At 38.6% G+C, this 27,894-nt stretch overlaps 1 protein-coding gene across 1 annotated transcript; it reads right to left on the bottom strand.

Annotated features, from left to right (window-relative positions):
• On the bottom strand, positions 1–27,894 carry prkacbb (protein kinase, cAMP-dependent, catalytic, beta b). Its single transcript, XM_082174291.1, has 10 exons — positions 27,633–27,894; positions 18,756–18,817; positions 18,526–18,654; positions 17,465–17,563; positions 15,986–16,068; positions 15,123–15,249; positions 3,771–3,866; positions 3,563–3,685; positions 3,317–3,481; positions 1–1,814 (listed from the first exon to the last, which is right to left on the bottom strand). Exons 1-10 carry the CDS (start codon positions 27,676–27,678, stop codon positions 1,689–1,691), a joined length of 1,056 nt encoding a protein of 351 aa, XP_082030417.1. The 5' UTR covers positions 27,679–27,894; the 3' UTR covers positions 1–1,688.

Raw genomic sequence — 27,894 nt, 5'->3', positions numbered from 1 at the left:
ACTTATAATGGCTGCTTTTAACTTTATTAAATGTATAGGCCATCTTTCCGATTCAATTAGAATAACAAGACACCAATCAAATGAAATCAGTTTCACTAAAAGCCATCTTTGCACCGCAGAGGTGATCAGAAGCTGCATTTGAAGTGGACTTTAGGTGTACAGAGACTGTTTAATGCAGCTCGGAGAAGCCACGAATGAACCTCAGGGAACATTACAAAATAATAAAACTGAGTCATTGAATCATTCACCTGATTTGTTCAAAACTGGCTGAATACATGGTTTTTAATAATGCATGCATTAAATCATGACAGGTCCAAAGTGAACAAGAATCACTTGATTTAAAATCTAACTTTGATTAATAAGATTTACAACGACCTTTCAACATGATTAGCTACGTAATGTGTGGCGCATCACAGCTCGTGTAAGACCAGCATTAGTAAATAAAAGTATATAAATGTTTATTTTGTTATAAAATAACCGATGGTTTGTCTAGATGAGACTCTTATTCCTCGGCTGGGATCGTGTCGAGACTTTGAAGCTGCACTGAAACTCACATCTGGACCTTCAACCCGTTGGACCCCACTGAAGTCACTATATGGGGAACAATCCTGGAATGTTTTCCTCAAAAACCTGCAATTCTTTTCGACTGAAGAAAGAAAGACATGAACATCGTGGATGATGTGGGGGAGAGTAAATCATCAGGAAATATTAATTCTGAAGTGAACTCCTCCTCTAACTCTGCGGGACTGAAGCTGCTCATTCCCGACGGGATTCATCCCACAGCACATCGGACCAATACATTTGCTGTTTTTCTTAGTTTTAAATATCAGATAATAAACAGCACTGTTAAAATGATCAAAGTGAACCGGTTCTATCTTACACTTTAGAATAAAACCTTTGCATAATGAAGTGGTAAAATAAGATATATTTCATATTGCTAACAACATCTGTCAGTATATGCATGAGCCTGGACCTTCACTGTACCGTCGTGATCGAGATCACTGTAACATCTGTAACATCGGGATCTCCTCGGCCATTCACAACATGATGCTTTTGGTCATGCTTTCAACACACACACGGCGGTTCAAAGAAACGGAAAAACACTCTGAATTCAACAGATTTGCACATGTAACAAACAAACAAAACAAAAGAAAGTTGTCAGTTGTTTTGGTCTAAGGTAGAAATGAAGTAAAAGCGACGTAACACCGACAATGCCAATAGGCAACGCCTACCTCTCCAATCACAACACTGAGACGCTGCCGGGGAAATAAAGATAACAACGCTGGATTGGCCTTTGAGTGTGTGTGTGTTTTTCTCCACACGTACGATAATTAAAATACGGACTAAAGCATCTCTGAAATGGGGAACTTAATGCCGAACAACTGAGGTTGTTTAACAGCGGAGTGGGACGGGAGTGAGTTACAGGAGTGAGAGATGTGCCAGTGTATGACGGTTAAGAGCATGTGACCCCGGTGACCTCTCTAAAGCCGGATGATGGATGGATGGATGGATGGAGGAGGAATGAAGGAAGGGTGATGTGCTCTCTGCTCATCCCATGTCTTTAGAGTGCAAAGATACCCTCATTTGACGTGTCGTGTGACGCACACAAACACACACACATATACACACATATATGGAGAAGTACATATGTGTGTATATGCGCATGTCTAGCTCTGATGTGTCCATAATTAAAACTCTGAGAATTCCTTTGCACATTTTTCCGTGAGAGACACACGGATGTCCTCCTCTTCGTAGTCGTCGAAGTTGCTGGTGTCTCCGGGACCTCTGCACTTTGGTATGAACGGCGCCTCCACCTGGCAGGATGGAGAAACTCATGTCATCAGGAGTGTGTGTCGTAATGCTGATATACTGATATATGCATATACCGACAATATAGTGACAGGTTCACTTCTCTTACTATACACTACCAGTCAAATGCTTGGAATAATTAAAAAATATGTTTTTGAAAGAAGTCTCTTCCTGCTCACAGAGGCTGCATTTTTTTAAATAAAAAATACAGTAAAAACTGTAATATTGTGAAATATTATTTCAATGTAAAACATCTGTTTTCTATGTGGATATCTAGTAAAGTGTAATTTATTCCTGTGATCAAAGCTGAATTTACAGCATCATTACTCCAGTCTTCAGTGTCACATGATCCTTCAGAAATCACTCTAATATGATTTAACACAGATTTTTTATAAAACAATCTGGGGAAAGACATAAAAAAAAAGAAAATAAATTAATACTTTTATTCCACAAGAATGCATTTAATTGATCAAAAGTGACATTAAAGACATGTTACAAAATATTTACATCTCAAATAAATGCTGTTCTTTTGAACTTTTTATTCAAAGAATCCTGAACAAATTTATCAGTTTCCACAAAAATATGAAGCAGCAAAACTGTTTTCAACACCGCACTATTATTAATAAGAGCCATTATTAAAGGGATACTTCAGCGATTAGCATTGAGCTTTGTATCAGTAGAAACCCGGTTCTTCCCTCCCTCATGTCCTCTTGAGACCAGAGATTTCTGTATTGTGTGTCTGGAAAAAAATCTCTGATGACGCAAAAATGGTCATTTAGCTTCATGATCATCAGAGACTCTTTTGTCCAGAGGCGAGAGACTACAGCCAGTAGGAGGAGCTCGTTCCACATGTCTTCAACCCTCCCATAGGGGGATCTCACGATAAAACAGAGTCTCTTCAGTTTCGAGTCACTAGTAGCCTAGCTGTATCATTTCTCCAGATACTGCCCTCTGTAACCGGTAGGCGTGGCTCGGGAGTGTCCTCGTAGGGCAGCGAAGCAAGTGCATTCTGGGAGTTGTAGTCTTTCATCCACAAGAGTCAAAAATACATTTTCTGGCTTTTCTCAGTCTAGAAGGCACCAACTTTTAGAATAATTTCACATTTCTACTACATAAATGACCCAATTTAAATACACATTCATCTTTCCAGCGGTGAAATATCCCTTTAAATAATCGATCACCAATAATAATTTATCATGTGACACTGAAGACTGGAGTAATGATGCTGAAAACTCAGCTTTGATCACAGGAATAAGTTACACTACAGTATATTCACATACAAAGCAGCTGTTTTAAATTGTAGTAATATTTCACATATTACTGTATTTTTGAATGCATCCTTATTGAGCAGAAGAGACTATTTTTTCAAAAACTTCAGACCGGTAGAGTCTCTGGTCTAAACAGGAAGACGTTTTCTACAGCAGCAAACAACAAAACCCACAACACTCAATATGGTGGAGGTTTAAACCAAGACTCGAACGACACAACCGAAGACTGAGCGTCATACCTTTCTCTCATAGATGGCTATCCAATCCGTGGTGGCGAACCACTTGTGGTTCTTGATGTCATTGACCCCGTTCCTCAGGTTCCCGAAGCGTTTGGTGAGGTCCACCTGCAGCAGATTCCTCAACAGGTCCTTCAGGTCCGAGCTGAAGTGCGAGGGGAACCGGACCTACAAAACACACTCAACATGTCATTTCCACTGGCCATCGCCCCAATCGCTCAGCTGTACACATCAAGAACATGCTAATACCTTTCCAGACACGATCTTCTCATAGATCTGAATGGGTTGGTCTGCAAAAAACGGGGGATATCCAGCCGCCATTTCATATATGAGAACGCCGAGAGCCCACCAGTCCACAGCCTTGTTATACCCCTATATTAGAGCAACACATGAGTGAGTCACCCTGTGGGAAATGTGGGAAACATGTGAACTGAATCAGAGAAGTGTGGAGGAAGACCTTGCTGAGGATGATCTCCGGCGCCAGGTACTCCGGAGTCCCACATAATGTCCAGGTTCTGCCTTTTACTCTTTTTGCAAATCCGAAGTCCGTCACCTGTGCGGGAAACAACAGTTCAGGGCATTTAAGGCAAGAGACACCAGGAGAATAGGGTAAAAAAACTAAAAATAACTAAGAGATATCACCATACTTCACCAGTTGATTGATTACATTAATAATTGCCACAAAAAAAAAAAGAAAAAAGTATTACAAGTTTTCTGAAATGTTGTGTTTAAATATGAAAATGTGGCGTTATCTAATTAAATATGCACTAATCTGGATACACTTCTAAAACAAAAATCTGAATATTGGATGAAGTCTGGTTCAAAATTCTTGTTTAATTTTTTATACAAACCAACATTTATTCCGACACCTTCAACATTTCTCACATTCTCACAGTTTATTCGCTATAGTTTAGAACAGGGGTTCTCAAACTTTTTGAGTGTGTGGACCACTATTTGTAATCAAGAATTTTCGCGGACCACCTCATAATACACATAATAAAATATGTCTACACACAGTCCTACCTGAATTAATCTGCACCTCTAAATAGGCTTACTAGCACTAAAACTATAACTGGTCATCACATCACAGGCTTGTTAAAGGAAAGTTTACTGCACACAACGGCTGCCACATATTTAATTTATTTATTTAGGCTACTCAAGCGCCCAGGGCATAATCAGGTTCATTTGAACAACAGGCTTATTTCCATAGCAATGTAGTATGAAATATACAGTAATAAGAACACTGGAATATAGTCAACATTTCAAAACCTTTGGCGATTTTAGGGGATTATTATTATTAATCTTCAGAGTTTTACAAGTCCTCAAAAAGTTTGTCCACTTAACAGCACATCTGCAAAACATTTCAGAAACGCGAGATCAAGAAACTAACTGGAAATTAAATAATAACAGGCCTTATTCATTCCATTTATAAACATTTCGTTTCATATAAACTGCCTATGCCTAACTGTGCGTTCACACACCGGACGCGAATAGCGCGTCAAATTCAAAAAGGGATCATAGGCTATGTCAAATTCGCGCCTACCGCGTCTAGTGATACGCTTGACCACTTTGTATCAATTCGCGCGTCAAGAGCTAAATTGACGCGCGTAAAAACAAAAGTTTGAAGCGAAATTTCGTCCGTTGTGAACGCACCATTAAAGGCTATGCGTGTGATGTGATAATGAGAACATATTTGCCTCTGCCCTTTTCTCTTCAGAGAAATCCACCGAACCAATGTTGTGGTTCTAACGGCACTGAACTTGAATGTCACGGCCGAACACCACTAGGCTATTTTAGTAATCACACAATAACTTGACAATTTAATTAAAATGTTATATCAATATAGGCCTACATATTCTTTTTACTTTTCTTTTTTTATGGGAATTTCCTGGTAAAATGAAGGTAAAAAAAATATTATTTTATATTTTATTTAGCCTTTCCACGGACCACCTGCAGTACCCTCACGGACCACTAGTGGTCCGCGGAACACAGTTTGAGAATGGCTGGTTTAGAAAATGGTAATAAAATATGAGCAGAACTCAGTTGATATTTGACTGGTTTTGTCCATCTTCTGTTAGACTGTCTCACACATGAATTATGTTGAATATCTGTCAGCTGTTAAATTTAACAACACAATTAGATAATACCAGTTTAGCTCAACCAATCACCAAGCAATGCTTCATTGTGTTCAGTCTGTGTGTAAAAAGAGCATTAGCAATTAAAGAAAAAACACTGAAGAAAACATGATCAGCTCAAAGTGTCGGAATCATTTCTGGTCCCAAATTGTTATAAATATCACTGGCAGTCACTTTATGAAGAGTTTTGGGGTATAATATATTTTACTTTATTTTGCTCTACTCACTAACATAACTGAACTATAGTGTCCTGCACTCACTAGTAACATTTTTTATCAAAGATTATATCTGGTGTCTGAATAATTTTGGTTTGACTGTATTAGAGTCAAAGTTTTTTACAGAGGGGATTATGGGTCTCTCTTTTTATCACTCCACAAATAATAATAATCCACAAATCAGCAGAAAAAAACAACAATTTTTTATGAATAAAATGTTGGAAAAATTAATAAAATCAGGAAAATTATATATGAATAAACCTGTCAGTAAAAACCTTCAGAATGTAGATAAGAATAAAACTAAAGTTTGGTGTGTGTAAGAGTTGCTGAAGTGGAGATTTCTGGCTCACTGTAGGAGGAAAGACTCATCTTGAGAAAACAACCTTTTTAAAGGTATACTGTAATTGAAATGTACAGACGCAAATAGATAAAGTGCTCTAAAAGATACAGTTAAAAGTATATTTTGGAAGTTTTCTTTTCACTAGTAAAAAAAAAAAAAAAAAAAACACTATGAAAAGCCGAAAAGCCCAAAATCTCAAAATTGACAGATGCATGAAAAACTATTTTTGCCTGTAGTGTCTCGCCCATAGACTGTAAAAAAAAATATGGACGTAGTGTCCGTGACGTCCCCCGTAGGTTTCTGAAGAGCATTTTTGAAGCCTAAAGTGGGCGGAGCCGGCCGTCGCCATCTTGGCCTCGCGTCACTCCCGGATAACAGAAAATGGGCAAAGAGGCGGGGAGGTAATGCTATGCTATATGCTACTGACAGTACCAAGTCTGCGAGACTGCGACTGCACAAGGCCTCGTGCTAAAGTGACAGTTGATGATGTTAAAGCCAATTAAAAGTTCCTGTTTTTGCCCTTCGAAATATTATAATAGTTAAAAGACATGGCTACAAGTGAGACTGTGTCTCGTGATTCTGTACTATTCTGCTAGTTGAAAATGTATATGCAGTAACTTAATATTACTCTGAGAGAGTGTGTGTGACAGTGATTTATGTGCATACATGTCAGTCACTCTTTTTTTTATAGTCTATGGTCCGCCAGCGTGGCATCGCTCGTCAAGTTCGTAGAGAGCTTATTCAGTCCATTTTAAAGGTGCCCTAGAATGTGAAATTGAATTTATCTTGGCATTGTTAAATAACAAGAGTTCAGTACATGGACATGACATACAGTGAGTCTCAAACACCATAGTTTTCTCTTTCTTATTTAAATCTCGTTTTTGAAAAACACCCCTGAAAAACAGGCGAATCTCCACATAACACCGACTGTGACGCAACAGTCGGGATCATTAATATGTACGCCTCTAAAAATTTGCATATGCCAGCCCATGTTCAAGGCCAGGCGGAACTGTGCAGCCGAATCATCGGAAGTTCTGCAGGTGAAGAAACAAGCGAGGATCATAGGGAAAATGGCAGATCTATCTATAATCTATCTATCTATAATCGGATACCGCTACAGTTTAATTCGAAGTTGTTAGTTTGCTCTGCCCATTTTCACCACGGACTGTTTTTCTAACCTGGAACAATATCAAGCAGCCAGGCTTCTCTCGGCGTCTCAAACGGACGAAGGGGGCAATTTCAACTAACGTTATATTCCCACAAGCGGTAAGTAGTGATTTTATTAACGATAATTTACACTGTGTTATCTAGATCCAGCGCGATATTGTTTTTTTCCTCGAGAGACATCGTGGCTTGCAAACGAGCGAACGAAGCATGACAGTTGCTCAGTGTTTGGATGTACAAATGAACACAAAAGTATTTTTTTAGCTCCTTCATCCGAGCCTCTGAAGAACCAGTGGGTTATGTGAATTTCTGATGTGTAATTGTTCAAGTTCAAAGACAGATAATCTTTCTCTCAAAGTCGTTCAACACTGTTTATGCATCAGTAAATCGCGTTGCAGTGATAAGATCTTCATTCACGCGATCAACAGGCTGTCATCTGCTCAATGCTCATCTGCAACCTTTTATGTGATGGGAATAGATCTAAATACTTAAAAAAACTTCTCATGATTCGTTAATCCCGATAGCTGTAATAGTAAAAACGTATAAAAGCTGTAATAGTAAAAGTTTTCCAGATAGCTCTACATGTAATGCCAGATATTTCATATGCAAGCATGTCAGCCAATCACAGCAGTGGGCAACAACACTGAAGTCTCACAGCAGACACGCCCCTTCAAACAGAGCGTTCAAATCAATAGATGAAATCAGGCTAGGAAATATGCCTTTTATTTATAAATTATAACCAATTTTGATCTAAAAAACATACTAACATTATAAGGGCACCCCAGGAAACATTATAAAATAATAAAATAATCCATTCTACGGCACCTTTAAATTCTTATTTTGGCCACCTCTCAAATGGGTTAAACCATAGATATATTACTTATGAAGTTCAAGTAAATGCGCTAGAAAATCCGCGCTCATTCAAGGATGTGCATTCATTGCATGGACGGAGAAAGCGCCAACACCTGCTGGATTTCATCTGACGGTACATAAGCATATTATAATCTATCTGTTCCGTGAGAGCAGAACGAACGAGCCTTTATTGACGTTTTTAAATCTGAAAACTAGGGATGGGCGATATCTTATCGTTTGCGATATACCGGTGAAAATTCTCCCCACGATAAAAATTTGTCTCCTCGCGATAATAACGATAAGTCTAGTTGATGACGTAGTTTTGTGCGTGCCCGATTCACTGTTCACGTGCGGAGTGAAGCATGGCGGAAGGCGGACGTGAGGCTGAGGAGAAGCTTGTTGTTAAGCGAGGAGCTACCTCCACAATTTGGAACTGGTTTGGTTACAGAAAATCAGAAAGCGGGAAGCGGCATATGAGGCGCCGGACTGGACAAAAGCGAAATGAACTGCGCGAGCGAGCGACAGTGCGCGAGAGAGACCGAGTGTGTCTGCGCGCGCGAGCGAAAGTGCGCGAGAGAGACCGAGTGTGTCTGCACGCGCGAGCGACAGTGCGCGAGAGAGACCGAGTGTGTCTGCGCGCGCGAGCGAAAGTGCGCGAGAGAGACCGAGTGTGTCTGCTCACCTCACGCGAGCAGGGCTTATATGCTCCGAGAACGGACACTGCACGGACACTGCACTAGTGATATAAAACACACACACACACACACACACAGGTCTGTTAACTTAAGCAATACTTTTAAAAATGTAGTCTAATATTTTTCTGACTAACAAATTACTGACACAGTAAAGGGTAGATTTAAATAAATAAAAACGAAATTTAAATAAATAAAAACGAAATTTAAATAAATAAAAAAAACGAAATTGAAATAAATAAAAACGAAATTTAAATAAAGAAATTGAAAAAAATAAAGAGAAAAAAAAATGGAATTAAACAAAACACAACACAACTTAAACATAACAATCTGATATTTTACAGAAGAAAATAATTTATCGTCATGTGTATCGTTACCGCAATAAATACCTGAAATTATCGTGATAAATTTTTTAGGCCATATCGCCCATCCCTACTGAAAACTCCAAAAAGCAACGAAATTGTCAGACATCCATTAGTGCATGTTCACAGAGGAAAACAACTGAAATACAGCGCTGGTTGTTCTCTCGAACGATACTCGACGACAACGACGGAATCCTAAGCCGTGGGCGAAGTAATGGGTGTATTAAATTGTATGAAATAACCCCGAAAAAAAGCACAAACACTGCAGAGATGGCAAGTTCAGCAGCTAAAATTTGCTGAGGTGAAGTGACGGCTAGTAACAGCAAACAAACGGCTAGCATTGACATCAGCGGGAATCCACCTGTCACTCAAGTGGCCACACCCTTAATTATGCAGAACTTTAAATATTAATCAACTAAACGGATGAGTAATAAAAAAATAAAAAAATTCATCCCCTCACAGTTGTTATGAAGGGCAAAATTAGCTGTATAGACCAAAGCCACATACAGACACCAGGCTGTAAACACGTTTTTTTCTGCTGTAAAATTTGGCATTTTAACATGAGGGAGATACAGATTTGACTCACTTTTGACACCAGCCTCAAGCGGCCAGTCAACGAATTGCAGTTTAACTCACTTCCGTGTTGGTTTCAAGAGAGAGACGGGGAGGTTGCCGCTTGGTCTCGCCTGAAGTGTGCTGTATAATCTTTTATACAAATAAAATAAGCAAATATCCATATACAGCCACGGCATCTCAGAATGGCATTTTTTTACATGGCATTCTTTCAGCACACACGGTTTTAAGAGTTTCTGTAAAGCCCGGGACATGAAAGTGTGTCGTCGCGTCTCAGCCTAAAAAGATGCGCTTGAACACACAAAAAGGCATAAAAAGGAGACGGTCACCTAGCAAGCGTGTAAGGAGAGATCTGTCTGTATCAGCTGGTATCAAGAGTCTATTTTCATCATTCAAAAAGGGAAACCGACACTAGGACTGCAGATACACAAACCTTCAACAAAGCAGCACATTTTGAATATCAATCAGGCTGATCACTTTCTATATTCCAGTCGGCTCATGTTATTATGAAAATGTTCAGGCATTTGAATGTTCAGGTAAGATGATGTGAAATGATAACAGCTTTCTGTCTGTACCGTCATCATCACTTCTCTGCTCCCTTTCATCACTAGCTGCGTTTCCATTACAGATCTGTGCAAAACTTTTGCACGGTTTTCTAAATGCCGATAAAAAGCTATTGTGGAATGACAGGGTTTCCATTAACTGATATTGTGCGACTAAAATGTTTTTGTTTTTTTCACGATAATCATTCCTAAAATCATGTCAGCGGATGTTGGTGGGTCGAAGTATATCACAGAAACTAGCCCTTATTTTTACTGGAAGGAGACGTAGACGTGTTTTCCAAGCATTAATGGCGAGGGAAGTTTCTGGGTGTTTCTTCTTCAAATCTGCTTCAAGCTCTTGATAAATTGTGAAATATTCCTTTTTTGAATTGCCTGAAAAACCTCCTCACGCGGGATATGGGAGTTCTTGCGAAATTGACCTGTTCCCATTGGGCGTATTTGCAATTCACAAATTCAATTTGCGCTAGTGGTGCAACGGATCACAAAACTCACGGTTCAGATCATTCATGGTTTTTGAACCACAGATCGGATCATTTTTAGGATCAGAAAAAAATAAAAAGTGCATAAGCGATGCATGAGGATGTAGTGTAATGACGCCCAGTTCCAGGAACGCACTAATATTTAGTTGGTAGCACCAGTTTGCAACAATTATTAGTTAACACTGAGTTGTCAACACTTCGTAAAAAATAATAGTTCATTGTTACACTACATCCTTATGCATCGCTTTCTGCCAGGACTTTTACATGCTTTTCCCAAATCACTGAAGTGACGTTGACGTCCGGGTAAGCGGTAGCATGAGCCGTCAGGTAAGTGTTATTTAAATAAACTCCTGATGTACTTACAAACTTTCCAATGCCTCGTTTTATGAGTGCAGAACCTATTTGTTCTACTGTAGAAGTTTGGTACCATTCTGGGCATTATTAGTGGAGTAATTTACGAGATACATCCTAGGATCCATTAGCACCTGCACTAACCCATCCGGCTGATATCTCTAAATAAACTCTAACTTTAATAATGTTCAACCAAGGGAGAAAAGGCTTCTGGGGGGTGTTTGGCTCGAGGTCATGGTGCAAAGGACCCTAGGTTGATTTTACTCTGAACCATCCCTTTAAAACTCACTTGAAGTATTTCGATACCACATAAACATCTACTAGCCTAACTGATAGTTCAAACATTATTAAAGACACAGTCAGTAACAAAATAAGAACAAATACACAAATTACAAGCAGAGATGAATACTAAATAAAGTTATAAAGTCTAACAGTACTCAGGTACAGAAATTAATAATTAGCCCTAAATGTAAAAATACAATTTGTTCACTAGAAATTAAATATAGTTTCATCTTTGTTAAAGCTGTATTTTGTTGTTTTATTAACATTAATGACACAGACAGCAGGATTATTATTAGGCTGCTGTCACTTTAAGACTGAATAAACTGACAAACATCCCGTTTCTTTCTCAACTCTTCACGAGAGAACACTTGCCGAGAGAACACTTGCCGAGACGGGTACTTGGACACATTGTGTGTGTATGTGTCCGTTCAAGGGCAAGGAAACCCGAAAGAGGAATCAATTGGGTGTTTGAGCGCTGTCTGAAATGCGTCTCTCTCTCGGACTCACGATTTTCGCCTCTTCTTCCGCGTTTAAAACTGTTTGAATGTGTAAATTGGCAAAACAAAACACATCCAAATTATAAACTTTCACTCTATGATGGTTAAACTTAGCGGTTAATCCGTGACTCACAGGCGTGCTGAACCGTGGGGCCGCTGGTCCGTCCTGATCACGATCAACTGCGATACGTTACACCCCTAATTTGCACAATTTGAAGGGTCATGAAAACGAGGCTACTTTCGCTTTTATTCTCTTGCACTGACTCGTTTGATAAGCTGAACAGCCAATCAGAGTTCTCGCTCTCACCGACGGACATATGAAAATACACGATACTTAGTTTAGAGGAAAAAGGCACTGCACACCAACACCAAAACCTCTTCCCAACTGAGAAACCTGGTGGATTCATGAAGCGGATGAAGGAATTTTACAGGAGAATGTGAGGATAACCGTTCACAATGCCAAGCTTTAGAGACGCTGGATGATGCAACACTCAATGACGCAAAGTTAGTGTTGTTTTTGGCGGCCTGTTTTACTTTTAGTTTTAGTCTAGTCTTTGTGTCAAGCTGTCGTTTTAGTTTTTATTAGTTTTAGTCACGTTCATACTCTTTTTAGTCTAGTCTAGTTTTAGTCGACGAAAACTGATGACATTTTAGTCTAGTTTTAGTCGACGAAAACTGATGACATTTTAGTCTAGTTTTAGTCAATGAAAATTGTATTTTATTTAGTAATGCAATTCTATTTAACCCAGTCAATATAGTATTTCAAACAAGGTTATCTTATTATATTTAGGGCTGTGTCGGTGGCAGTTTGTTGGTAATGGACCAACTACCAGCGGTGGTTGGGGGGGTTGTTTAAAAAAATTAAAAATAAAAACTCGTTTTATATTTCCACACAAAGACGCGTGATATAGCCTACCACAATGCGCTTTGAGAGGGATGACACGAGCAGGAAAGAGTCCATCGATCTCTTTTCTGATATCTTCATGTTTTCAACTTGATATAAAATGGTCTGAAGAGCGAATTTTATTCTCCACAAGGGCGAGATATTTAAGCTATGTTTGAGATTGCGCTGCCAGAGAAAGTGAAACAAAAAAAAAAATCACCCGCGCGTGTGAAACGCGCTTTACACCTAAACTTGACGCGCCTTACCATGTCTATAACAAGCACAAACTGTAGAAACATGCAAGTACAAATGTAGGCTATCTGTCCTACAGCATTTTCTACTTTACCACAGTAAAGAATACGAATATAATAGGCCTTATTAAAAGCGAACCAATGAAGAAACGTTTATAATCCCCTTAGAAAATGGGTGAGACGTGAGTGAAGATTTGGGAAAAGAAAGAGATTCCATGCAGGGATGAGTCACGTTTTTTGAATATTCGATTAGTTTATTTAATTATAGAATATCGAATAGGTTGTGCGATTATTCTTTAAAATAAACTCCATGTTTTCAGTGCTGATGCGGTGGTGACGCGTTCATGTAACCAGAGGGTGACGATTATGAATGTGTCAAATATATCAATGAGACATTTTAATGGAATAACTAATGGACTAATATTGTTAAATTTGCTGATAATCGGGTGACCAGATCGCAAACCAGAATTTAAAGCCGACAAAGCTATGGGTTCACGCCATAGACAGTAGCTATATAAACGGGTTCACGCACAACTCTCTCATTCGTCGTGACGTTATAACATTTCGTCTCGTCTCGTTTTGGTCAACGAAAATGAAGAGACATTTTAGCATAGTTTTTATTTTGTTAAACCACATTTAGTCTCGTTTTTATTCGTCAACGATATTGCATTATACATTTATTTTAGTCATCGTCACATGACCAGCATTTACGTTGCGTCTCGTCTCGTTTTCGTCAGGTGATAAAGGTTCGTTGACGACAATATTTCGTCATAATTTTCGTTGACGAAAGCAACACTACGCAAAGTAAACCAAAAAAATCCTGTTACCAAGTGTTCATTCCTGTTACTATTTTTCTAAAAAAAAATAAAGTTAAACCACTGTTTTATCAGTTTTGTTTGGTCCATTTATACAATTGTTTAATAAATTAAATTATTTAAAAAAATATATAAACTTGAGGCTTCGGTCTTCTTTAAAATGAAAAATGGCTTTTTACAACAATTTAGAACAATTTCTTTAAAATAAACACTTTCTTGTGGCGAAAACAAAAGAATTAATTGACATGCTTTTTAAATGTCACATGAGTTTCGGTAACAGGACTGAGAAAACATGCGTCCATCTTCTGCTTAGAAACCTTGTAAAAAATAAACAAAGTTGCCTGAGATTGTCCAATACACATTTTGAATAGTTAAATATGGGTAGTATTAGATTCAGTGTTGAAAAAAGATAAAAAAATAAAGTTTAATTTTGAACAAGCAAATATAAAAAGCAAACCAAAGGAAGACACGTTTATAGTCCCCTGCAAAAACGGGTGAGAGACTTGAGTGAAGATTTGGGAAAAGATTCCATGTCCAGTGTAATAATAACTAATGGAATATGTAGTGTTCATTGATTAAACACTAATGTTTGAACCGGCTTGTAGCCTCTTTATTCTTAGAGCACTCAACTTCAACACTTAGCTCTTTCTGTCACTTCCTTGTGCCTGCTTTACACTCCTTGGGTTTCTGCTAACTGTATGTTTGGTACTACTGCCATCTAGAGGACAGTCATAAGAAACACACTGTTTTTGTCAATTTTAAGTTTTAATTTAAAATGTTTGTGATTTTAGTATAAGTACATGGTTAAGTATTTTACCACTTGCTTGAGCAACTTAATATATAAATCTAAATAGAAGTAGCACTGAATAATACATTGTTTAAAATGTGTTTAAACGTCCATTAAAGACGTTTAACGTCCACTAACAAAACATTTTTAAATAAAAGTTGCTGATAACTTCTGGATTTGAAATACAAATAGTGAGTATGTTTTTGTGGTACAGCCGTGGATCAGTTACTGCAAACGCATCATATGTGAAAGCACTATAGCGCGTGCTGCTCCTGCACCGCACACGCACTGCAACACACACTGCACACGGAGTGTGTGTGAGAAACGGGCGTCAGAAGCAGCTGCAGGAAACCACTGGAGGAAGTGTTGCTGCTAAAGGAGCATCTACAAGTTATTATTCAAGGGTGTGCTTACTTCCGCCACCCCCGCACTGTGAGCGACTCGATGTGTGAGATATAAATGTGAAACCACAACTGTCTGTGCATTATATGAGTGCGATTGAGTTTGTCTAATAGTGAGTTAAATCAAGATCAGATCATGTCACTGGGAATGATGCCTGAAGGGTTACCTGTATATATCCCTGCTGGTCGATGAGTAGGTTCTCAGGCTTCAGGTCTCTGTAGATGAGGTCAAGTGAGTGGAGGTACTCGAAGGTCAGGACGATCTGTGCAGCGTAAAACCGTGCGTGTGGTTCACTGTCAATCAGACCAATCACAGCCGAGAGTTAGACACAAGACAAATCCATGTTTCAATTCCAAACGTTTAAATATTACACAGGGAAATCAGACTGTCCAATAGCAATTGGTTTGTGTTTGCTTGCAAATGACTCAAATGTTTTGCGAGCGAACGCAAAGTTTCTCATGGGAACGCAAACCATTTGTGAGAGAATGCAAACGCACTGACATATAATTTTTTCCCATCAGCATGTCCTCTTAGGGGCTCCATGGAGAAATATGGAGAATCATTACAATTATTTTGGTATTGGGAATGACTTCTGAATCTGTTTTTATTATGAACACTGCTGACTATAGTAACACTTTCTGACATGTGACATATCCTTCATGTAACAATCCCATTCAGCATAGCATTACTTCCATGTTTTCAATGAAAAAACACTTTAAAACCTAAATTAAAGCATTTAGTTTGACACACATGCACACGCTCGAGTTCATTGGTGAACTGAGTGCTGTCAGGATGAGGCATTTACAGAGAGTTTAACAAAACAAAAACGAAACTTCAAGCACATTAACCACATGAAACATTTCAATAACTCGACAAACTAGTAATTCTTCTGCACCATTATCCAAGTAACAGGTTTTTGATAACAGTAATATGCGATAAGTCCATCTGACACACGGCATGGTTTGCATAACCCTGAGCTGAGGTTGAGCTTCAGCCGCTCTGGCAGGAACGAGTAAAGCCTCCACTCACCTAAACCTGCCGATTCTTCTGAGGTGCGAGAACATCTCTCCTCCTGGCACATACTCCATCACCATGTACAAATTAGAGTTGTCCTATGAGAATAAAGCCCACATGAAGACTGAGACACACACACAGCAAGTCTAGAGCAGGGATGTGTAGTAAACCACTCTCCCATTCAATTTCATTCAAACATTTTATATATTGGTTTTTTTTATTTTTTTATTTACAAAGGCTGTTTAAATTACTATCATAGTAAAATAATAATAATAATTAAAAAAATATATATGTTGGCTAACTTGTTATACTGTTTACAACTCAGTGGTGGAACAAAACGTCAGTTCTCTGAAGCTTAAACTCCTGCATCTCAAAAGGCTTTTATGATGAAAGATGAGTGTAGTCAGTCAGTCACGGTACAAGGGCTTGTAAACGGATAGGAAGATATCTGATGTCTACACAGATGTGTGCATTAGTCACATCAGACCTGCTGGTTTCTAAGCGGACATTAATGGTAATAAATAATTGCTTGTAATGTATTTTTGTTCCTTATTAATGTCCGTTCACTAGTTTTGAAGCAATATTCAGACTGTTGTTGGTGTTTTTCTAACAACACAGAACAATCTCTAATTTCTATATGTAAACACTGTTGCTTACATTATTATTTAACTTAAAAATAAAGAAAATTCCAGAAAAGATATTAAAATATATGTACACCATAGATAGAAATGAAATGAACACTTAAAACAAATCACAAAATAAAAGCTCTAGAATGTTTTTGTAAATTGTGTGTAGATTTTGAAAACCGCACCAGGAGAAACACTTTACAATACGGTCTAACTTGTTAACATTAGTTTATGTATTAACTAACATGAACTAACACCACTTACAGTATTTATTAATGATTTATTAATCTGTTAAAGGGGTCATATAATGGTACATGCACTTTTACAAGTTGATTGTACTGAAATGTGTGTTGGCAGTGCCTGTACACAACCATCATAAAATGATAGAAATCCATCCAGTGGTTTTGAGCAGGTAAAATGAGTGTTTTCTTACAATACTAATGAGAATTTTTAATTAAAGTATATTACAAACTTTGAGACCCTAAAGAATCATATTAGCTTGTACAAAAATGGCATTATATGACCCCTTTAATCTAAGTTAATATAAAATAGTTGTTCTTGGTTTGTTCATGAACATTAACGTATGAGTAAATGTTGAAATTAACCAACTAAGATGAGTAAATGCTGTAGAAGTGTTGCTCATGTTAACTAATGAAACCTTACTGTAAAGCGTTAGCCCACTTGTCCTTTCTTGGCCGAAGCGGATGAAATCAATTCCAATGAAAGGGCCAAATACTATGTGCTGAACACACACTGATCTGATGATCACGACACACAGCTGATGATCACTACACACTGATCTGTTGACCACTACACACAGATCTGATGACCACTACACACAGCTGATGATGAAGGTAATGTAAGGTACCTTGAAGGCGTATTCCAACCTGACGAGGAACGGGAACGATACTGCTTGTAATATTCTCTTCTCATTTAGCGTATGCTCCACTTGTTTCAACTTCACCACCTAGCAAAAAATACATAAACGAGAATTATTGAGCAGATCATCATACGCCATCATACATGCTGTATTTATTTAGAGCAGGGGCTCGATTCTGATTGGCTGAATTTCAATCCGTTGAATCACAGTTTTTATTATCCCTTACACTTTGATCCAGGGCTTGACATTAAAACTAGACATTGACATATATATTTTTTATATAATATATACATTTTTCAATTGTAGTCTTTTAAAAAGGCATCTGAAATGCATATCAATACTGAAATATCTAAAACTCTTCCAATACTCATTTCCCACAGACTAGATACACAACACCAACAGCTCTCTCTGACAGCGAGTGACACACAAACCCGCCTCTGCTCACTCACTCGTTTAACTCGCTCCGGATGATTATTGAAATATCTTTCAGCACGAGATTGCGCTTATTGTGTATAATTTCACTCATTCCCACAGAATTTGTGCTCAAACACCCAAAGTGCAGCACATAAAGCCGCCTCTCAGGACTAAATTGAGTTATTTTTCGCTGCTTATTGCACTTAAACAGTCAAATACACACTAAATGTCAAAACGCCGGTCTCGGCGAGTATTCACGTTAACACAGTGAGTTATGTTTTAAGTGAATGTAAACAGTTGAGAAAGAAAATGCATGTGTAACAGTATAATGGATCAGGTCTTAAAGTGACAGCAGCCTAATAAACCTGCTGCCAAATTATGAGATAATATTACAAATATCTATATGGCAGTTTTTCCCCATGGTGTCGATGTCACAAATGTGGCCAGTGAATATGCTGAGTGGCTCGTAGCTTTGGGAAAACCACAAGCCACAGTGGCTGATGAGCAAATAAGCTAATGTCAAGCCCTGTATTGATCCAAATTATTACACTGTGAAAGCATTGCTGGTACTTATGACATGTTTATGGTGTGAAATACTGAGAGAGAAACCATAAACTCACTAAACTACAACCCACCTTCTGTTTGTCCAGAACCTTCATGGCGTAGAACTGATCTGAAGCCTTGTGTTTGACCAGCATGACCCTGCCGAAGGACCCTGTGCCCAGTGTCTTCAGTCTGTCAAAGTCATCTAAGCCAGTTGTGCTCTTTAGGGACAAAAACACACACACATTTGAAGGACAAATGTGAAGGACACATTTGATTTTCCTACAACACTGCATCACTACACAACAATAAATAAACTCACCTGTGGTGGTGATTCCCATTTTCTCAAGAAATCTTCTTTGGCTTTGGCTAGAAACTCTTTAACTGAAAGGAAGGAAAAAACAAAAAAGGAAGGAAAAAACAAAACAAAAACTAAATCAGAGTACAATCTAGCAGGAACTTAACTCTAACTAATCAACATTCAAAGATAAAAGTGAACAAGGGAATATTTTTCTAGCTACTTATACTTTCTAGACATCAAAATCAGGCAATCTCACAAGGCAACCATGGACATCAGTGGTGAACATGTGAAGCATGCATGCATTACTGATGAACACAGGAGCAGGACATTAACAGTATCAGTTAAGACATGACACACAAGCACAACACAGCAGACTTCAGTTGACCGCAGTGACGGAAACATGATCAGAGAGCTAATCATTACATTTACTGTGGCTGTTCTTTAACGCCGGCCAGCAGAATTTACGCAAATGCTTTTCCGTCACGGCGGTAACCTAATGCAATCGTGATCATACCAAAAGTCTCTACAGATCACCACGGATTTCAGGAACATTGACCCACATGGATGGGATGATGAAGAATCAGAAAGAGAACGGGAGAGAAAGAGAAAGAGAGATACACAAGAAAGATTTCGGTCAATCACATCAGTTAGACGGTGCAAGACATGGATTAGACGTGACAAAAGATACTAGACAAAGCTAAAGTTGAGTCAGAATGTATCGAATAAGACAATCTGAGGACGCTAGCCGTAGTTCACAGCGAAACATTCAAGAGCTGTGTGTGTGTGTGTGTGTGTGTGTGTGTGTGTGCAAACGGTCTTGGGCACGGTCCCATTCGGGTGCCTATTTTCTAACAGCTAGTGTGTGTTTGAGGGTTTTTACGAGCGCAGGAGGATCCTTCTCTCCGGCTCATCCTTTTATGGTGTGCTCCTGCTCCACAAGTATGTGTCGGCCTGGAACGAGCCATTTTTGTGAAGTACGACTGCTTATGGGTACAGATGGCTAACATAGACAAAGACTGGAACGGTTCGGGGTTTAAGATGCATTTATGGAAATGTTAAGGTTGTGCAGAGAAGCAGATTTTGAGCTGATATTTGACAGAATCAGAGATGTGCCAGGACAGGCCAACAACCCACTAATACTTTAAAGGATAAACAGAGGCAACTGCAAATTTCAGAGCAAGCTTCTGATCTGTAATGAATTAAATTAAATTAAATTAAGTGCATAATTTATACATTTTGCCAATGAAACCAGAGCAAGGAGCGAGCACAGCTTTATATGTTCCGGTAGAAATATCTAGAAATCATACATTTACTTAAATTATATTAAATTATAAATAAATTCTATAAATATACTTGAGCATCAACAAGGCAGTTTTGCCTTATGAGGACTTTAAAAGTTTTGATTATTTTGATTATTAGGATTGGGGAGAGTTGCATGTAATTAATTATGCATAATTTACTGTAATTACTATAATAAGTACATGTAACATGTAACAAGGTCTGTAGAATAAAGTGTTACCACAAGATCTTAATATTCAGTAAGTTGCATTTTAGGCACAGTATTGCCACTTGCTACTGCTCCACCAATGACAATATTTGCGAACAAAGCCACAACATGACCTTTCTGCATTTCAGAGCAACACACAGGGGGTATTTTGTTCCTCAAGAATCTGTGTTTTTGGACAAATCTGTTGAGTAACTGATTCAATGACTCCCTCATAATGACTCCCTCTAGCGTAGCGATGTAACCCACAGAAAGAGTCACTGAAAGTCCCTACGACTACATAGACTGACAGCTAACCTGTTCCATCCGTCCAAATTACCAGTCACATTTTATATTAATATTTATTAGATTGAGGTATGGTTAGGATTAGGAGTAAGTGTTTGGGTTTGGGTCACGGTGAGGGTTAAAGTTAACAGTGTAACTACCAGGGCTGCGCGATATATCGTTTTAGCATCGATATCGCGATGTGTGATGTCAAGTATAAGGGTCGCAGTTGATCCGTACGGGCCAGCTGTCCCCTGATTCGGAAAGCATGTGATTTGCAGATTATTTGCAAACTTTAACCATCATAGGGTGAAAGTTTATCATTTTTGCAGGTGTTTTTAAGTTGAGTCAGGCATCGAGAGCAAGAGGACTCGCGCGCTGTTTCCTGTGCAATAATGAAGTCACACTGCCCGTCTCGGCGAGTGTCCTCATAAACACAGTCAGTTATGTGTTGTAAACAGAGAAAGAAAACGAATGTGGCTGTGAGATTGCTGACAGGCACTCGTAAGCGTGATCATATTACTCCTATTTTATCTTCTCTCAAATGGCTGCCGGTCTGTTTCCAGATCAAATTTAAACATTTATTGTTTGTCTTTAAGTCTTTGAACGGGTTTAGCACCAAAACACCTGGAGACATTAGTGAATTGGCACTCCTCTGAGACCCCTGAGACCCTCTGATCAGTTTCTCTTCGTGGTTCCCAGATCCAGATTAAAACTCAAAGGGGATTGTGCTTTTTCAGTTGCCGCTCCCAAACTTTGGAATTCATAGCCTTTTTGTATTAGATCTGCTCAGACCATTTCCAGTTTTTCCGGCTTTCAATTACCCGGGTTATTAATTCTTAGGTGTGCGGTTGTTTTAGGTTGTCTCGTTGTATATTTGTTTTTTATTATTTTATTTTTTTATTATTGATGTACAGCACATTGGGCAACCTTGGTTGTATTGAAATGTGCTTTAAGAAAGAAAGAAAGAAAGAAAGAAAGAAAGAAAGAAAGAAAGAAAGAAAGAAAGAAAGAAAGAAAGAAAGAAAGAAAGAAAGAAAGAAAGACAAAGAAAGAAAGAAAGAAAGAAAGACAAAGAAAGAAAGAAAGACAAAGAAAGAAAGAAAGAAAGAAAGAAAGACAAAGAAAGAAAGAAAGACAAAGAAAGAAAGAAAGAAAGAAAGAAAGAAAGACAAAGAAAGAAAGAAAGAAAGAAAGAAAGACAAAGAAAGAAAGAAAGAAAGAAAGAAAGAAAGACAAAAGAAAGACAAAAGAAAGAAAGACAAAGAAAGAAAGAAAGAAAGAAAGAAAGAAAGAAAGAAAGAAAGAAAGAAAGAAAGAAAGAAAGAAAGAAAGAAAGAAAGAAAGAAAGAAAGAAAGAAAGAAAGAAAGAAAGAAAGTTAATGTGTGTCATTTATATCAGGTGTGTGCGTTCGTCTTAAAGGGACAGAAGCCTAATATACCTGCAGCTGTGCGTCAGCTATGGTGATCAAACCACAAAAGAGAAAGAGAAAATGACTTTTAGCTTTAACAAAGATTAGTTATGTTTCATTTATACAGTGAAGACTTATTTTACATTTGATTATTCAATTTCTGTACGTGAATAATGTTAGATTTACCTGAAAAACATAAAGCACTGCTTTTTTCAATTGTATCTTTATTATTTATTTATCTATAGGCCTACTTGTAATTTGTTTATTTTCTATGCAGATTCACTCCCCATAAAATCACCCCAATTATTCAAGAATGATTCATTATTTTCAAATAGAGCTATTCAGATCATCTGGTAAAACTGTTTTTATATCGCAATATATAAATCGCAGAAAAACTAAATATCGCAATGTACGTTTTTTCCAATATGGTGCAGCCCTACTGACTACAAGTGTTAAAGGGATACTCCACTTTAAAATGAAAATTCTGTCATCATATACTCACCCTCATGTTGTTTCAATCCTTTATGAATTTCTTTCTTCTGCTGAACAGAAAGTAAGATATTTATAAGAATATCAGTAACCAGACAGTTTCTGGTCTCATTGACTTCCATAGTAGGAAAACAATATACTATGGAAGTCAATGGGACCCAAAACTGCCTGGTTACTGATATTCTTCTAAATATCTTCCTTTCTGTTCAGCAGAAGAAAGAAATTCATAAAGGATTGAAACAACATGAGGGTGAGTATATGATGACAGAATTTTCATTTTAAAGTGAAGTATCCCTTTAATGAAACAAGGATTACAATGGACAACAGGTACATGATACATATACAGTATCAAAAGTTAAGTGCATCGTGGTTAAGGCCACCTAACATAAAGCCTGAAATCGGTAAAGCGCGCGGCACGCAAGCAGGAACACCTGAATATTTCCCCTGAAATAAAAATGCTGGTTTGAGCAGTTCAAATGTAAAGTCCAGATTGCATGTGGAGATGTGGGTCCATCACACAGAGCAGTGTGTCCAGGGCAGGGACGTGTGCCACGTACACTAACAGTGTTGACTGCAGATGATCGCATCAAGCCTTTTAAATCCTCTGAAGATCACGTCAGTCACCACAGACACGAGTGCTTGGGCTAGGAAGCCTCTCCTAGCACTGAGATTACAGGTGCTCTGAGAGAGACTCAGAACAACTTCACTTTTACAGCTTCAAACAATTGGTTTATAATATCAGATTTATCATCAAGAAGATGTGATCTTCTGCAAGAACCAATGAGGTTTGTTCTCACGCATCACGCATGTACAGCTGAGCTGCTGTTCACCATAACGGACGAGCTCCATGTATGAGCACTGAGCAAATATGCGTTTATATGCGGATAAAAGCCCAAATTATATCGGTCATCATGTAAAGTGACCTTGACTCCTCAGAAGACTGGGGTTAAACAGTCAGATTCATATGGATTATGGATTTGATGTCTCTTTGTACATTTTAAAGTGTGAAAGCTTTGACTGCACGGACTTTCAATGGAGACATCTCTCAGGTTTCATTAAATATCTCTGAATTTGAGTTTTGAAGATCAACTAACTTCTTATGGGTTTGGAATGACATGAAAGTGAGTGATTGATGACAATATTCATTTTTGGGTGAACTAACCCTTTAAAGGAATCGCTAACTGAAGAATACAAACGTCACATTACTGAGATGATTCACACAGAACATGTGTCTGTGCTCCACTCCACTGCTTTCTGAAGAGGTCATGACGTGCCTTTTTATTACTCCAATGGTTTTTTGGGGTCAATTATAATACCAGTAATACACCAGAAAAAGAAAAACTGGTATACTTGGACTAAACCGCTAAACTCATATGGACGAGTTTTATCTCTTTATGAACTTTTGAATCATCAAAGTTTCAGTTGCGTAGCTGTCAATGGAGGAACAGAAATCTCTCAGATCTCATTAAAGATCTTCATTTGTGTTCCGATGGTGAACGAAAGTCTTACGGGTTTGAAACGACAAGAGTGTGAGTAAATTATGACAATTTAAATTTTGGGGTGAACTATCCCTTTAAAGAAAATGGCGTTCTCGATTCAAACGATGAAAAAATCTCGATTCAAGCATCAACACAATCTTGTTTATAAATGACAGTGATTTGGCTGTTTAAGTGTCTATTAACCCTCTGACGAGGACGACTACAGCGCACATTCAGATCTGTGCTGGCGCTGACCCAGAGATAGCAGTGCTCATGTGTAGATATGACAGCTTCACTAACATCGCCAGGTTCACACACACTACATTTTAATCGTTCACGCACACCGTCTATTTTTGCTGACTTAAAAGTGACAGCGCATTGTTTGCGACACGAAATTGAAGCAATTTCACCACAAATGCATATGATAAACCTCTACTATGTCTCCCAGTCCTCACATGGCTTTCTGCCCAGTGTAAAGCAAGGACAACGACACCTTCCCTCCACAAGGAGATGTAAGGGATGGCACTCGTCTCTTCGTGGAGGAGGTGGAAAAACAAGTTCTTCATGACCCGCAGGATTTAAATGCAGAAGATAAGGCATGAGAGTCAGCGTCTTTTTCAATAGTACGTTTTAATTAGGACTGCTCCCTTATAGTCCACGAGAAGAGGCTTAGTCGTGCTAAACTTCATTAGTAAGTTAATGGCAGTAAAGGTCCACAGTGGTGAAGACACACAGTCCGTGAGGGACAGATAACGGCGGATACCTTTGGTAATTACAGTATATCGGGCACGAGTACAAACATTCGCCTATCATCCATCGACCTCAAATATGGCTTATCATTTGAAACATACAAATAGCAAATTTACATGGCCGCTCGCTCTAACGTTAACCTAGATAAATGTGTGCTGTTATTAGACAGATATCCAAGTGTTTGTGTGGAAGCTGAAGTTTAGTGTGTTCACTTCATCACATGGAGGCGCCTGGGCAATCACTTACATTTATTCTGCTTAAAATACTCCGTCATTTTTGGTCATACAGATAAGAGAATACAGATCGTTAAAAACTGTAAAGGGTCTACTTCTATTTGCCTCACAATAATAAGAAAACATGTGCCTTTGCAAAAGAAAACAAGCAGGATGTGCTTTCTGCCGTCTCCGGGAACTTCTCTTTGGAGCACGTCACAAAGATGAACCGAAACTCAGTATACACACTCGCCTCACAGACATGAGAGATATATCTATAGAAAGATTGACATGTCTACTTTTAAACTAACGAAAACAAATACTCTCTGATTATGTAATCCGTATGAAAGGTGCATTTCTCTCTATATGTGTGTTCACTATAGGAGATGAGAGTCAGCATCATCATCTTTGCAGCGACACTTGACTCAGAAAACACCAGTTTATTCAAAAATTATTAAAATATCTCCTTGCTATTTTTTCCGACATTCATAATCATTACTTTTGTGGCAAGCTTTGAGTGCAGAATAGGCTATATATTACGCCTATGTTAAACGCTCATTGTGGTTTAGTATTCTCCTCAGTATATATTTAAATAATCTAATATAAACGTGCGATTAGTCGACTAATGGCTTAAATGAACGACTAGTCTAGTCGACTAGAAAAAACTTTAGTTTAAATCCTTTTAATTTAAAATGTTTGCGATTTTAACAAGTACACATTTAATTGTTTTGCCACTTGCTTGAGCAACTTATATATATATATATATATATAGATCTATATAGAAGTAATGCATTGAATAATATGTTGTTTAAATGTAGTGTGTTTAATTGTGAAAACTATGCTGTGTCCAAAGAGAATTACAATGCTGAAAGAAAAACATTTTCGTGTAAAGCGTATTAAGCTGCGAAAGACACTGTTCAATAGGCGCTTTCTGTCCGCGCGATCCGAGATGGAGAAACACGGACAAGCATGGGATATTTTGATTTCCGGGTGTGCACTTAGACAAACACACGCAGAAATGTGTCAAAATATCTGTCTTTTTAACTTAAATGCATTCAGTTATGTCTTCAGTGAACAGCTAAGCAAACAAATGCTTGTCAGTGTATTAGATCTGTGAATTTGGTCTTAAAGTGACAGTAGCCTAATAAACCTGCTCTCTCCGTCATTAATGTTAATCAAACAACAAAAGAAAATGAGAGAATCATTCACTTCTCTTCTCTTTAACTTTAGTAACTTTAATAAGAAACAATGTATATTTAATTCATACAGTCAAGAATATGCAATGTTATGTGCATTTCATTACACTTCATTATTTTATTAAATATATGTATATTATTAGTAGTAGTAGGCTAAATTGTTAATTTCATTCATGTCTTTTTCTGTTGAATTTGTCCTATTTTCTTATTGCATTACTGAGCGTTTGCTGAATTGCATTACCTCACTGTTGTTGGTTGACAGTGAAAGAGAGTCTCTGAAAGAACAGATTAAGGGGTTGAGGGTCACTTTAATGAACGCACTGACAGCGGCCCCCGGATAAAGTTCTGCTCAGGGCCCCCAGAAGTCCGGGATACGCTCTGCAAACGGAGTATGTGTGTGTGGACCTGGCGTAAGTCATGTGATTGGACACGGCATGAACTGTAGCTCAATGGAAGAGCTGTATGATGACCTTTGCCGGGGAGAAATATTAATATACAGTAGTCAACATTTGAAGTGGATCAAAAAAGTTAATCAAAGTTGTCCTAAGACAAGAACGGGTATTGTTCATGATTCATGTATAACTTTGATGAAATATTTTTATCCACTTCAGTTCAAATGTTGACTACTGTATTCATACGTATATATGGCCTTAAAAAAAACAAGAATATCAGTAAATAATGAACTAATCACACAGAAGTGATTTTTGCCTCATTACTCTCGAACATCAACAAGATTGAGGCGTTTGACCATTAAAACCAGATCGACTCACACTCGTTACATGCATCTATTCATCAGCTTTCTACACGCTTGAGTTAGTTTCAGACAACCATATGTTTATAGTCGTATTCAGTTTAGGATTGTATTAAAGTTTGTACAGTAAAAGTTGAAAGCCAACATCTAGCCGCTGGTTTTAGTTCGTTTCTCATGAGCTCAGCGTTTAATTAACTTAATGGCTTTCTGTTGTTTACTAGAGACTGTCTCTGCTGTTCACAGGCCCGACCAGACAGCCAGAGCTCAGCTCATTCATTCATCCTCCGGGTCAGGACAGCCAGATCAACTGCTCACTCTCACAGGCGTTATCTAATGTCAGCTCGAGGTCTGGGGAACATGTGTGAACGATAAGAAACGAGTGTTTTCCTCCTGATACAGGCCTGGGCCTCGCTCTTCACTAGCAGACAGCTTATTAGCCTCAACCCTTCTGACTCCATTGCATAAGTTATGAAAACAAAAGCCCTTTTCCGTTTGAAACTTTCAGGTTAACGTTATATAAGCATTTCCACTGGTGTAGAAACATGACCGCCACTGATATAGCCTCAGGCCTCAGATCAAGCTAGCTCGACTCACTTTGTGTTTTCTACATGACAAACACACACAGCAGCGAGATTTACACACAGAAACACTAGCGCTGGTCATGATGAACACAGAATGAGCGCGGATTTCCTCGCGATGACACTTTTGGAGACGCAGTCCTGCCCTCGCTAAGCGGCTAACTAGCATTAGCACAGGCTGCAAAGGTAAACAAACAGTGATATTCCCCGAACAGCGAGGACTTTATAAAGCACGGCAGGGCGACCGAGCGCTCCTCCTCTTACCGCTCTCCAGTTCATTGCCTTTCTTGGCGGTCGCTGCGTTCCCCATCGTGCGGTGGCGGGCGACGCGGGCGATCCTCGGGCGACACGACAGCGAGTCCTTGGCGGCGCGTCAGCTTCCCTCGGGCCGCGTCTGATGGACGGAGGACGGGCAGATCAGCAGCGGGTCTTCTCTTCCTCGGGTCTCCGCCACGCTGATCGCGGAGTCTCTCTTGACTTTCTCACAGCTCTTGCTCTTCTTCTTCTTCTTTAGCCGCTAAGCCGA

This window comes from Leuciscus leuciscus (genome assembly GCF_965113295.1).
Source record: "Leuciscus leuciscus genome assembly, chromosome: 6".
In the NCBI taxonomy this organism is placed as follows: Eukaryota; Metazoa; Chordata; class Actinopteri; order Cypriniformes; family Leuciscidae; genus Leuciscus; species Leuciscus leuciscus.
Note: the sequence above shows the minus strand (reverse complement) of the source record. Positions and strands in the feature narration are given on the sequence as shown.